We start from the raw sequence: 13,809 nt of genomic DNA, 5'->3' as shown, positions 1-13,809 counted from the left end.
CGGGGGATAATACGAACGTTGCTACCTTGGAAATTGAGTGCCAACATTAACAAAAGGCAGATCCAAGCCATGGAAAATTATGACTTCGAAGCCAAGGGGGGCTTTTGATCAGACTTCGAATGCTTGTCCATACTACACGATGCACCTGTTAAGAACTGTGGCTGCAGCCCTCGGGCTCGCCTATGGCGTAGCTTGTACTTCAAACAATCTCACAGATGCAGTCACATGGGACAAGTTCAGTCTAAGTATCAATGGCGAAAGAACATACATCTAGTCAGTAACGTCTCCATACAATGAAATTTTGAGACCTATTGTGGTGTTAACGGCGATATTGCAGCTCGGCTGAGTTCCACTACCAGCGAATGCCAGTGCCTGAGTTGTGGCCTGTGAGTCCTCTAATTAATAGCTGGAGCATGTTAACCAATACCCTCAAAGGATATCCTGCAAAAGTTCAAGGCCAATGGCTTCAATGCAATCAGGTACATGTCAAGATCGTGACCACATGCTGGACTTTCCTAATGGCTATTCAGCGTGTACTTCTTTTGGTCTTACCACAGCCCGAATCCCGATACCTATGACTTCAAAACTGCCGGCAAAGATGTTCAACGACTATTCGATTACGCAAAGGAAGCCGGCCTATGGGTAATTGCCAGAGCCGGGCCATACTGCAATGTAAGTTTACGATTGAAATAAGTTAGCCAACCTAATGTAATGTATTGAACGATTTCAGGCTGAGACAAGCGGAGGCGGTCTTGCACTTTGGGGGTCTGATGGCAGTATTGGAAAGATCAGAACGGCTGATGAGACCTACCACCAAGCGTGGCTTCCATGGATTACGCAAATCGGACAAATCATCGCTGCAAACCAGATCACTGAAGGCGGAGTAAGTCTAGGCCTTGCCTGAAAATTCTTCGATTGCAGCTAATAAGGTCGCAGCCTGTCATCCTCAATCAGATTGAGAACGAATATTCGGAGAGCACCCACTCCTCGACCGCCACGGAAGTCCTCCATATGGAGCAGGTTGAGAAAGCTTTCAGAGATGTCGGTGTCATTGTGCCCTTTACGCATAACGAGAAGGGCATGCGAGCTCAGTCGTGGTCAACAGACTATCAGAACGTTGGCGGCGCCGTCGATATCTACGGTCTTGACAGTTACCCCGGAGGTCTCTCCTGCACAAATGTGAACACTGGTTTCAATGTTGTACGGACTTACTACCAGTGGTTCCAGAACTATTCCTACACTCAGCCCGAGTACGTTCCAGAGTTCGAAGGAGGCTGGTTTTCGGCTTGGGGAAGTGACACGTTTTACGATGAGGTGCGTTGTACTTGCAAGACACGCGCTGGCTCACACATAACTGACGTACGAGTCAGTGTACATCCGAGCATGACCCTGCATTTCCTGATGTCTACTACAAGAACAACGTAAGTCATTGACTTTGCAAAGTAAATCTGTCCCGGTTGCTGACTTGGACAGATTGGCCAGCGTATCACGCTCCATAACATCTATATGACTTGGGGAGGCACGAATTGGGGTCACTGTAAGCTCTTTGCAGTATTGACGCACGCCAGCCCTACTGATCAATATACTAGCCGCTGCTCCAGTCGTGTATACCAGTTACGACTACAGCGCCCCGCTTCGCGAGACAAGACAGCAGTGGGACAAGCTCTTCCAAACAAAGCTCATTGGCCTGTTTACCAGGGTTTCTTCGGATCTGTTAGAAACAGAAATGTTTGGAAATGGAACAGGATATAAGGTATGTTTGTTCCACAACCACCGGATGCACGAATATACTGAAATTATTAGCTCTCCTCTATAGCTGGCTTCAGCTGGGTTTTGAAGAACCCGGAATCTGGAGCAACTTTCACCGTGGTTCAACAGGCTAGCACAAAATCAATGACGAATGTATCTTTCGCTGTGGATCTCGATACTAGTGCTGGTACCGTGACAGTTCCTACCGTTGAACTATATGGGAGGCAGAGCAAGATTCTCGTGACCGACTACAACTTCGGCAGCCACAGTCTCCTATATGCCTCTTCTGATATTGCAGTCTACGGAGTCTTCGATGTGGACGTCCTTGTTCTCTACCTGAAAGAGGGTCAAACCGGCGAGTTCGCATTCAAGACAAATCAGACACTGTCATACAAGGTCTACGGTGACAGCACATTTGCTGCTAAGACACATTCCTCGAACGGTACCTACACCAACAGCTCGAGCAATGGCTTCACCTACACTCAAGCAGCAGGCACTACAGCTATCAAATTTTCGAACGGTGTTTTAGTCTATCTCCTGGAGCAGGCAACGGCCTGGAGACTCTGGGCACCCCCGACTACATCAGATCCTGCTGTGCGTCCCGATGAGCAAACTTTCATTATTGGGCCTTACCTGGTCAGAGATGCTTCAATCGAAGGCACCCAGCTTATCGTCAAGGGCGACAATGACAATGCCACCACCATTGAGGCTTATACTGGCACAAGAATAGACACGATTCAATGGAACGGTCATCCCTTCAAAGTTCAGGAGACTGCTTATGGTTCTTATACAGCTGAAATTCCAGGAGCCGAGTCGCGAAAGATCAGCCTGCCATCGTTGTCGGAGTGGAAATCGACAGACTCTTTGCCAGAGATTGCAGTAGATTATGATGATTCGAAGTGGACCATCTGCAACAAGAACTCGACACCAAGCCCTATCAAGCCAGAGTCACTGCCGGTTCTTTATGCTTCTGATTATGGATATTATTCGGGTGCCAAGGTATACCGTGGCTACTTCGATGGTGCGAATTCCAGCTCTGTTTACATCTCAACTTCCGGCGGTCTCGGTTTTGGCTGGAACGCCTGGCTGAATGGGCAGCTCATTGGCGGTCATGAGGGCAATGGAAGTCTTACGAACATTGCTTCCACCCTCACGCTTCCTTCCTCCGCGCTCAAGCCGAAGAGCAACGTCCTTACAGTCGTTGTTGATTACCACGGCCATGACGAAACTTCGACTGCTAAAGGTGTTGAGAACCCTCGCGGAATACTGGGCGCTTACCTTCTTCCCGGCGGGACCAACACGAGCACTGGGTTTACGCAGTGGAAGATTGCAGGAAACGCTGGTGGTCCTGCAAACCTCGACCCTGTCCGTGGTCCGATGAACGAGGGCGGCCTCTACGCCGAGCGTCTCGGGTTCTTCTTACCTGGTTACAGCTCGAATTCAGGATCTAACAAATGGAGCAACTCTAGCGTGTGGGGTAGTTCTAGCCCTTTGGATGGTTTGAACGAGTCCGGTATTGCCTTTTACACCACGGACTTCTCACTCGATATTGATGACGATCTTGACGTGCCGATTGGTGTCGAATTTTCTGCGTCGGAGGGCACGGTTGCGAGAGTGATGCTCTGGGTCAATGGCTATCAGTATGGTAAATACGTGCCTCATCTAGGTCCACAAACCAGGTTCCCCATTCCTCCGGGTGTGCTCAATAATAAGGGCGATAATAGGCTCGCCGTGAGTGTCTGGGCGCAAACGGATGATGGTGCAAAGCTGGATGGGGTCACCCTCTTCAGCTACGGGCAGTATCAGACCAGCTTCAACTTCAACCAAGACTGGGAGTATCTGCAGCCAGGTTGGAGCGATCGCACGAAGTATGCCTAAGTGGAGCGCAAGATATATGATCACTTGAACTAGAGCACGGCGTCAGCTTTGGTCTTTACAGTGTGGAATTGAGAATGGTGAATATGAAAAACACACAGAATATAATCTTGATACCTGGAGCATATTGACTTGGAGGTCACCTTCCCGTGTCCGAAAGGGGAAACGACACGATGCTTGACACGACAAATCCATAATTATTGGACATGCTAAGGTTAGCGAGATCGGTCTTGATGCACCCTCTTTCACCATGTGCTGCGCGGAAACCTCCTAACCTTATCGCAAGAGCCACTATCTGAGCTCCCCGCCTTTTCCCAGTTTCGTATCGCATATACTTTCCGTATACCGCTTAGACCTCGCCGAAGTCAAGCTTCATTGTGGGGTACAAACATGTCGTTATCTTATCGAGCTACAGTAGATGGCTATCGCCGTCAGTGATCCAAATGCAACCAGAACAGGCCGGCTAGCCAAGGCCAAGAAGAAAGCTGACAGGATTGAACAGGTCCAATGGCAATTGCTTGGATTAGGAAAGCGTATGCGGCCAATTGACTGGTGAGTTATGGCTGTTCACCATATCGGTTTCCTGACTATTGTTGTGCAGTAACTGTATCCCCCAACCTTCGTCACTGTACCCCTGTGGCGAGTCACTACCCCGAGGATCGCTGACGCAAGCCAATTAGACGTCATTACGAGCCCCCGCAAAAGCTTGAGAGCTGCAAGTCGCCGTTTGCTTTCCCCCAAACGTCCAAGTCCTTAAAGTCGTGATAACCCGCTTGTATCCTCCTGCTTGGTATTCTGTAGTTCCCATTTCTAACCTACCCTCCCATACCCCTCTATACATCCTTTCGAAGTATATACACCAATTTCTACCTGACCAATTGTAGTCTGTAGCATTGTTTCCCCTACATTCCTTGTGAAGAATCACTTACAGTGGGAACCAGTGAAGATCAGCTTGGTACTTTGTGTCTTCGCCAACAAGAGCGTCAACTCACACAAGATGGCATCTCTCCGTGCTGGTGGCTTACGGCCACTCTTCACTGCATCCAAACGCATCTCCCCTTCCCCAGCTATCCGACAGACTCTCCCACGACAGGTTGCGGTAGCAACCAGCCGAATGGCTTCCACTTTCTACAGTGGTGAGCCGGAAAGCCCTATTGTCAAGACAGATATTCCCGGGCCCAAGGCCCAGGAGCACATAACCAAGCTCGACACGGTGTTCGACACTCGCAGCTTGAACATGCTCGCTGACTACACCAAGAGCTTTGGTAACTACATCGTGGACCCTGACGGAAATGCTCTCCTCGATGTGTACGCCCAGATCGCGTCCATCCCAATTGGTTACAACAACCCGGCCCTCGTAAAGGCTGCGCAGAGCCCCGACATGGTCAATGCCATTATCAACAGACCGGCATTGGGCAACTTCCCATCCCACGACTGGGACCAAGTCCTCGAGACCGGTGTCCTTAAGGTTGCCCCCAAGGGTCTGAACCAAGTCTTCACTGCTATGGCCGGATCCGATGCGAACGAGACAGCATACAAGGCAGCATTTATGTGGAGGCGACAGAAGGAGCGAGGTGGCCCTGCTGTTGAGTTCACCAAGGAGGAGTTGGAGTCATCCATGAACAACCAGGCGCCCGGTGCTTCTGAGCTCTCCATTCTGTCTTTTAAGACTGGTTTCCACGGTCGTTTGTTCGGCTCCCTCTCGACCACACGTTCCAAGCCTATCCACAAGCTTGATATTCCTGCCTTTGACTGGCCCCAGGCCACTTTTCCTCAACTCAAGTACCCCTTAGAGGAGCATGTTGAGGAGAACGCCAAGGCTGAGGCCGACTCACTTGCTGAGGTGGAACACCTCATCAAAAACTGGCACCTTCCTCCGGCTGCTGTCATTGTTGAGCCCATCCAGTCCGAGGGTGGTGACAACCACGCCTCCCCAGCTTTCTTCCGTGGTCTGCGCGAGCTTACCAAGAAGTACGATGTTCTCCTGATTGTTGATGAGGTCCAGACTGGTGTAGGTGCAACTGGCAAGTTCTGGGCTCATGACCACTGGGACCTCCCCACGCCTCCCGATATGGTCACCTTTTCCAAGAAAGCCCAGACCGCTGGTTACTACTTTGGCAATCCTGAGCTCCGCCCAAACAAGCCCTACCGCCAATTCAACACCTGGATGGGTGACCCAGCCCGTGCCCTGCTCTTCCGTGCCATCATCGATGAGGTCGAGCGCCTGAACCTTGTTGAGAATACCGCCAAGGTTGGTGACTACCTATATGGCAAGATCGAGGCCCTGGCGAAGAAATACCCCAATGACTTCCAGAACCTCCGTGGCAAAGGTCAGGGTACTTTCATCGCTTTTGACAGCCCCAAGCGTGACCAGTTCCTTGCCAAGGCCAAGAAGTTTGGTGTAAACATTGGTGGTAGCGGTGCTACTGCGGTCCGTCTTCGACCCATGCTGATCTTCGAGAAGCAGCATGCTGATATCTTGGTTGAGGCTATGGAGAAGATTGTCACTAGCTGGTAATATGTTGGAAGAAATAATGACGAGGGCACGGCGTTTATGCGGCTGCAATGAATTTTTTTCTCTCTTGCATATTTAAAATGCATGGAAGTACTCACGACAGTGAATGATTATGATATCGCAGATGAGAATTAGCATTTGATCAGTTTACACAATTATCTCTTATTGAAATCAATAATGTATCCTCGAACGAATTTTGGAACTTCACATGTTAGCTGTCCCTGAGCCATTCTTTGTCGTTATGTATTCTGGCTCGACTCAACGATAAATGGCCAGACTGCGCAACCAAGCTAGTCTCGTTGTAAGGCAGTGGACAAGAAAGTGGACGGGATCGAATGAGTCCTACGTACTATTAGCGGCGTCCATCTACGTTACCCTGTATCAAAAAGTAAAAAAAAAAGAATCATTTATTATTCGCAATATTTCTGTCATCTATCTGGTAGTGCTTGCTAGATTCTAGCAGCTTGTTGCTTTTGTTCTGTAGTATGATAATGGGTGGCCGATTGACTGTGAGCTGAGTGGCGTAGCAACCCTTGATCATGGCCACTGTCCACCAGTATTTCAATCTTTCAAAGAATTACAAGGCAGACTCGTCTCGCTTTTGAGCTTACCATATAATCATTGCTTATACCCAAGCCCAATCTCACCAAACCCAGTCTTCCTATACAACTGTTTCGCAGCCGCTTTCTTGGCCATGCTTGCTATCCATGTCATCATCGTTCTGACTGACTGGATATTGGAGACCATCGGTTCTTGGTCGTTTATACCGTCGTGCTCGGAGTTCAATTTGTAATTGTAGTGCTGCGTTTCTCCTAGCCCTCACAACCTCCGGCAGCAAATCAAAACAACATCATGGCGTTGGCAACGCTCTGGAGCGTCTCGGTCCATCTCCACCTCAGACTGCTCTGATTTACTCCGGTGAGCGCCAGCGACTCATATTTGGGGTCTTGCTCCCGGTAATCCAGGTGTTTTCCGGGTGAATCACATCTTCTCCAGCACATACCACTCCCTCTTAACCGTGCGCATGTGTTCCAAAGCCCTCACGGTAACGCTATCCCGCGCTATTGCGAAATACCTGCGCGAACAGTCATCAATAGTTCCTGGTGTGTCGACAGTTTCTCTCGTGTACAGTTTCGATACCCCATCATATGTGAGATGCGGCACCACAAGACATTCATTGTGTTGCCTGCCAGGGTTGGGGATCCCATTGTAGTCCCACGGACGCCTGACAAGCTCTGGTGGCGGTCGAAAGTCATGAATTTTTTTTCCCCCCGATGGCCTTCCAGATCGTGACTCGCATCTCTGGTAATTGTCTTTCCGAATAGCCTGGGACTACATGACCCAGCTCTGGCGAGATAGTTTCCTTCTCGGACGGGGGCTGCTCTGTCTCCCCAAGCTTGGGGGTGTCGCCCAGTTTGGAGCATCGCGTTTCATGCCGTTGATGCAGTCGCATGGACCTCCCAGGAAGTGATCGCAGGCTCCAATAATCTCGGAGTACCTCTTAGCCATGCATGTTCCTTCTGTAGCATCCGTAGCTCTAATGTTGTTCTCTAATCTGGTACTGTCGATTTATCAAGATTGCTATGCCCATAGGTAAATGAGAAGTCTGTCTGACTAGTGCCATTGACATAATGCTCCTGAAAATACAACTGTGTAACAAAACTTTCGCGAAAGATGTTGGTGAGCATCGAACTATGATGTTGTGTTGATTATAGCTGGACTGTGGAAGGCGCAAGGCCGTTCCGACGTTGAGGGCCACTGTTCATTTTCTGATTCATCGTGAAATTACAAGGGCGAAATTATGTAGAGATTAGCGATGGTAGAAAGTTTCAGACTAAACAGAGATGGACTGGAGAGCGAGGTGTATTGATTCTTTTGAGAAGATAACACTCGGCACTATATCATGCCTTAGAGCCTTTGTCACGATTCAAGGTGTCTCTGGATTGACAATCAAGGCATATTAGATACTGATTTCTTGTTGTTGCCTTCCGTGGGACAAGTAATACAACAATAAAACGATTGAAGCTGGCATAGTATGACACGGAGCTGGTGTACACTGTAGTTTGCTCGTTTGAATAAAGAGAGGTCTTTCGAATATCTGTCTAGCTCTCTTTCAATCTGCACTATTTGGGCTGTAAATATATCAAAATGCTTATAATGGTGCAATGATATGAACTGCATTGTTGCGATTGTAGTTTAACTGCGGCGTCACTCATTATAGTCGAAAGGTTTCTGTTGAGCGACTCTGAGCATGAGTTCGACCACAAATGAACTAACCTTAGCTGTGAGGGATGATGGCTGTTTAATGATTGAATAGGAATTGATTACAACACATTTGCCATGAAACTTAAAGTGTGGCATGCTGTACAACTCTTATGATCGAAGAACGCAGACTTGGTTTGTGAGGCAGAAGACTAGGAGTTTGGCTTTGAACAGAGCAGTCGGGATTCCACAGAGTAAGCCGGAAATTGAAGAAAACACCTGGCGAATACACTTGAGCGTTGACGTGTCAATATAGGATAGGATATATGAGGAACAACTGCGATTGTAGTATCCCCTTTGGAAGCCAGTTAGACTAGTTCTTTGTGTCAATTTGCAACTCTTGCCGCACAGAAGTTCCTGCTGAGTTGGAAAGTCAGTTGTATCTACTAAATCTAACAATTATACCAACCTTGTCACGGATGTAGCTGTTCGTGAAGAGTGCTAGTGTATTTGGTATGTAAGGGATATCTTAAGGAGGTCGGAACTACGCGATTAAGAGACATATTTGAAGATGAGCGGAATTATGGCGCTTCGCACATGCGTCGCGCTCGTACTTGTCAGATCTGATTAATCAGGGGCTGGAGAGCAACGCTTGACGCGTGGGTTTATGCAGTTGTTGCTTTCCAAGATGCGTCTCAGCAATCTAGGTTCGCACAACCCGCCTGGCAGATGAACGGTATCCGGAGAAAGGGTGATGCTTACTTTGAGATTATCGAACGGGCCTTGCAGGACAGTGGAGTTGCATGTGCATTGAACTCTGTATAATAGCGCTATGCAGTACTGCGCTCCAAGCTACTGATGAATGCAAGATGCTAATTGAGGCCGGGCTCATAGGATATAGATTGCGATGTTCCTCGTGACATACGCAGAAAGTGTCCCGTTGCTAAACAGTCTAACTGGGCGATCGCAATGGTGCGCTATGTTCTAGTTGCTCCGCCTAGTTGATCATAACTTTAGCATTCACGGTATGCCGCCATCGTATGTTTTGTCTTCAATCGAAGCTGGAAAAGGGCGACTCAGCCAAAGACACAAAGTTTGTGTTCATAAGACCGGCTGCACAAAACAAAATCCTCTACGCCAACGGTCGATTTACACTTCGAAGACTAATTGAGTGCACAATGATCGGACATCACGGGGAGAGGAAGATGCATCCTGTCGTTCGGTTTCTTGGCTTTGAAAATAGAGTAGCCGCTAAAATATAGTCGGGCTTGTTCCTGCATGCAACCCCTGACAGCGTGCATCTTTCGGGACTTGTTAGAGTAGCTGTCAAGCGCCACCAATTTCCCATTGTGATGGCTCCAACCTTGTGCAGTCTCTATTGTTGAGATCAAATGCTATGTTTTTCCAACAGGTTTCAGAGGAAGCGGATCGACTATCGTGGACATGGCATCATTGGTAATCTGCCACCCAAGACACAAGGTTTCGCTCGCGCTTCCCGTACTTCCCGTGATTGTAGGCTGGTTTGCAAGTTGATAAGATGATGCCGTATCCCTCACACCCACATGTGGGTGTTCTCTGAAAGGTAGCGATCTTTCTGTCTCTCTAGCTTTTCACTTCCGCCTACCAAAGGGACCGTGTCCCTTGCCGTTCATTATCAAAATGCATATTCAGTCGTTCATTTCTATATCTTGCTTCGCTTGGGCGATCGTTGCTCATGATGTTCCTAGAGGACTCGAAGAGCGACCAACATATACTGTAACAGTCCAGTTGTCACAGTGCACAACAGGATTGACGACAACCTCGACCTCGACCACCACGGCAACAGTGCGCACCACGGTTTATTCATCCAGACCGACAAGCCTGGCTGCACCTCTGGCGTCGGCTTGTGCTTATTGGTTAGAGAATGTAAAGCACCGAGGCATTGCCTCATTCAACGAGGATGCCGGAAATTACACAGTCTTTCGTAACGTGAAAGACTACGGCGCTCGAGGAGATGGTGTGACAGACGACACGAAAGCAATAAACCTAGCCATCAGCGATGGCAACAGATGCGCACCAGGCACTTGCGCTTCCTCAACAACCACGCCGGCCCTGGTTTACTTTCCTCCTGGTACTTATATTGTCTCCGGCGCCATCGTCGGCTACTATTATACTCAAATTATCGGCAACCCCAACTGCTTGCCCGTAATCAAGGCTTCATCGGATTTCGATGACGCTTGGGTTATTGATGGCAACCAGTATGGAGCAAACGGCCTCGGTTGGGGTGCTACAAACGTTTTTTGGCGCCAGATCCGGAACTTCGTCATTGATATGACTGATATACCAGCCACAAAATCCGTATATGGCATTCACTGGGCGGTGTCCCAGGCCTGTTCACTTCAAAATATTGTCTTTCAGATGTCAAGCGCTCCTGGTACACAACATGTTGGCCTCTTTATTGAGGAAGGCTCCGGGGGATTTGTCACTGACCTTGTTTTTCATGGCGGCTTGTACGGCTTGTACGTGGGAAACCAGCAGTACACCATGCGGAACTTAACTTTTTACAACGCAGTTACTGCGATCAGACAGATCTGGGACTGGGGTTGGACATACTCCGGTCTCAGCATCAACAACTGTCAGATCGGATTGAACTTAACTTCTCTTCGAGTCGATAAGTCTCAGGACGTTGGCTCTGTTGTTCTTTATGACAGTGAGATAATCAACACCCCTATCGGTATTTGGACAGCTCGTAATGCTGGCTCCACACCTGCATCTGGAGGCAGCCTCATACTCGAGAACGTTGCTTTGGATAACGTCAACGTTGCGATTCAAGGAATCAACAAAGAGGTGATCCTCGCTGGATCGACCAGATCAAGCAAGATCGCTGCTTGGGGTCAAGGACACGCGTACACTGCCACAAAAGGACCATTGGCATTCCAAACTGCGATCAATGCGAATCGGAGACCGTCGAACTTGACGACTGGGACGCGATATTATACTCGCTCGAAGCCTCAGTACGAACACCTCCCAATGTCACGGATCATTAGCATTCGCGCTGCTGGAGCCACAGGAGACGGAAAAACGGATGATACCAACGCCATCAACGGAGCTTTGCAGTATGCAGCCAAGTCTGGCAAAGTCGTTTTCTTTGATGCAGGATACTACAAGGTCACCAGGACAGTGTTCGTCCCAGCTGGGTCCAAGATTACAGGAGAGGCTTACCCAGTGATTTTGTCCAGTGGCAGTTTTTTTGCCGATATCAACAACCCCAAACCAGTGGTTCAAGTCGGCAAGTCGGGTGACAATGGCACTGTTGAGTGGTCTGATGCGATAGTCAGCACTCAAGGCGCACAAGCTGGTGCTATTCTGATTGAGTGGAATCTTGCCTCTAATCAGAAATTCCCATCGGGTATGTGGGATGTCCACACCCGGATTGGAGGGTTCGCTGGTTCCAAACTACAAGCTGCTCAATGTCCCAAGACCCCCACTACAACAGTGACTCAAGCCAACCTGGATAAGGATTGCATCGGCGCGTTCCAAAGCGTCCATGTGACAAAATCCGCAGTCAGTCTTTATATGGAAAACTGTTGGTTCTGGGTTGCTGATCACGATGTCGATAATCCCTTGCTGTCTCAGATAACTGTTTATGCTGGGCGCGGTCTACTTGTTGAAAGCATAAATGGAAACATCTGGTTGGTTGGAACAAGTGTTGAACATCACGTCCTATACGAATATCAGCTTTCCCAAACAAAGAATATCGTCATGGGCCAAATTCAGACGGAGACAGCCTACTACCAACCCAACCCTGATGCTACTATTCCCTTCCCAACGGTCGCAGCCCTCAATGATCCTATTCTTTCCAAAGGTCAAAATGGATGGGGTCTTCGCATCGTCAGCAGCAGCGATGTCTTCGTTTACGGAGCTGGGTAAGTTGCGCATTGCCTTGCGAAATTCGGGATATGAACTAACCTTAATTCCTAGCCTTTATTCTTTCTTTGCCAACTACAACGTATCATGCGCACAACAAGATGTTGAGGATAAGTGTCAGTCGCGCATTGCGAGTATTGAGAACAGCCATGTGTCTGTATACAACCTAAACACCGTTGGAGCGACATCCATGGCCACCGTAAATGGCAGGGACCTCGCGAACTGGGCTGACAACAAGAACAATTTTGTCTCGACGATTGCTTGGTTGGCAACCTAGTCATGTTAGAGGGCTGATGGAAATTTCGGAGTTCAACATTGACAGGTGAACATGTACGTATCTTGTGTAGTCACGATCGTGTTCGCGTCTTAGTCCAAACATGTTTCGCAGATCAGGATTTGAACTCCTAAGAGGCTTGACCACCCAATACAAGCTTCCGGTTTCTGATCTCGTCGGGTTTGCCATATTGAGTGAGCCAAGAAAGCCAAATTCACATGACTAGAATTCTGGAATAATCGGAAGGACTGGTCCTGCGTTTCCAAGACTCGCCAATAATGTCATGAGGCTTCTTTCTCGACGACACTCAAGGGTGCTGTTGTTCAAAACCGACAAAAAAGCCAAGTTGAGGCAGTGTAGCGCATGAGTTTTGGGCACAAACCGGTGTCGCATTAATGATCGGCAAAGAGATGCTTAGATCACCCCGCCAAGCTCACTCCCGTCCGGCCAAGCGGCCAAGACGTTCCAAGAGGTGATTTTCCGGGCGTTTAGTGATCGGCCCATGCATTCTCCGGCACCTCTCGATAAGCGGAGGGAAGCTGGAGTGGGTAGTGGGTAGTGCGCTCAATCATGACCAGGCAACGTCTCAATGTGTCCTTGCATCTTGAGTCTGGATGAGAAAATGCATCTAACCTAGACTCGATTGAACTTTTACTGGAATTCCGCTGACTTTCAGGTGGCTGCGGGAACTAGCTCCACTAAATCTCATATGTTATAGTGGCAAGTGGAACGGTCTGGCGTGAGGCCCACCAGTAACACAGCACTAAGCATTACCTAAGGTCGTAGTGCTGGTTCTCGTTTCAGTGTTCTCATTACATTGCGGACAGAGCCTCAATAGTGAATGGTCGCACAGAGTAGTTTCTGAAACGGATCTCAGCATATCGCCAAGCTCATCGCCAAGATCAACTAAGTTGATCTCCAGCAAGGTAAGCTCGCGGTTTTTGTGTGGCTGTAGCACTAATACTTTGTTGCGATTCGTTGTGCGCAACTCTCTTGGCTGTTTTGCAAGTCGTCTCGAACTCGCCCAAACGGCACCAAACGACACAAAAGCAATTGGCTTGGGCTAGCTTGAGTATTCCTTCTGGAAACATCAGTGGCTAAGGCTTCATCACGAAGTCATGTTCAGACGATGGAATCAAGAAGTCGTCCAATTTCACTGCAGACGAAGATGCATATAAGGATAGGTTTTCGTCAACTCTAAACGGGATTTTTTCTTCTTCTCATCATCAGCTTCATCGTCTCAACAGTCTTTCGACTCTCAGCTTTACTTCATCTCCTAATTCTCAAT

At 48.6% G+C, this 13,809-nt stretch overlaps 3 protein-coding genes across 3 annotated transcripts; all 3 read left to right on the top strand.

Moving 5' to 3' along the window:
* Positions 1-139: 139 nt before the first annotated feature.
* Positions 140-3,627, top strand: BKA67DRAFT_517144 (family 35 glycosyl hydrolase; the record flags this gene model as incomplete). The annotated part of the gene is made up of 10 exons (XM_046097877.1): positions 140-273; positions 338-386; positions 436-479; positions 531-672; positions 731-883; positions 937-1,314; positions 1,371-1,421; positions 1,474-1,537; positions 1,590-1,753; positions 1,804-3,627. The coding sequence occupies 10 exons, from the start codon at positions 140-142 to the stop codon at positions 3,625-3,627; spliced, it is 3,003 nt and encodes a 1,000-aa protein (XP_045958237.1).
* A 1,111-nt stretch (positions 3,628-4,738) lies between these two features.
* Positions 4,739-6,142, top strand: BKA67DRAFT_592312 (aminotransferase class-III-domain-containing protein; the record flags this gene model as incomplete). Its single annotated transcript, XM_046104827.1, has 1 exon — positions 4,739-6,142. One exon carries the CDS (start codon positions 4,739-4,741, stop codon positions 6,140-6,142), a length of 1,404 nt encoding a protein of 467 aa, XP_045958236.1.
* A 3,858-nt stretch (positions 6,143-10,000) lies between these two features.
* On the top strand, positions 10,001-12,524 carry BKA67DRAFT_658304 (putative Exo-beta-1,3-glucanae; the record flags this gene model as incomplete). The annotated part of the gene is made up of 2 exons (XM_046107260.1): positions 10,001-12,246; positions 12,302-12,524. The coding sequence occupies 2 exons, from the start codon at positions 10,001-10,003 to the stop codon at positions 12,522-12,524; spliced, it is 2,469 nt and encodes an 822-aa protein (XP_045958235.1).
* Positions 12,525-13,809: the final 1,285 nt, after the last annotated feature.

Source organism: Truncatella angustata (assembly GCF_020726525.1).
Source record: "Truncatella angustata strain MPI-SDFR-AT-0073 chromosome Unknown BKA67scaffold_4, whole genome shotgun sequence".
Classification (NCBI taxonomy): Eukaryota; Fungi; Ascomycota; class Sordariomycetes; order Amphisphaeriales; family Sporocadaceae; genus Truncatella; species Truncatella angustata.
This window is presented reverse-complemented; position numbering and strand designations above follow the sequence as displayed.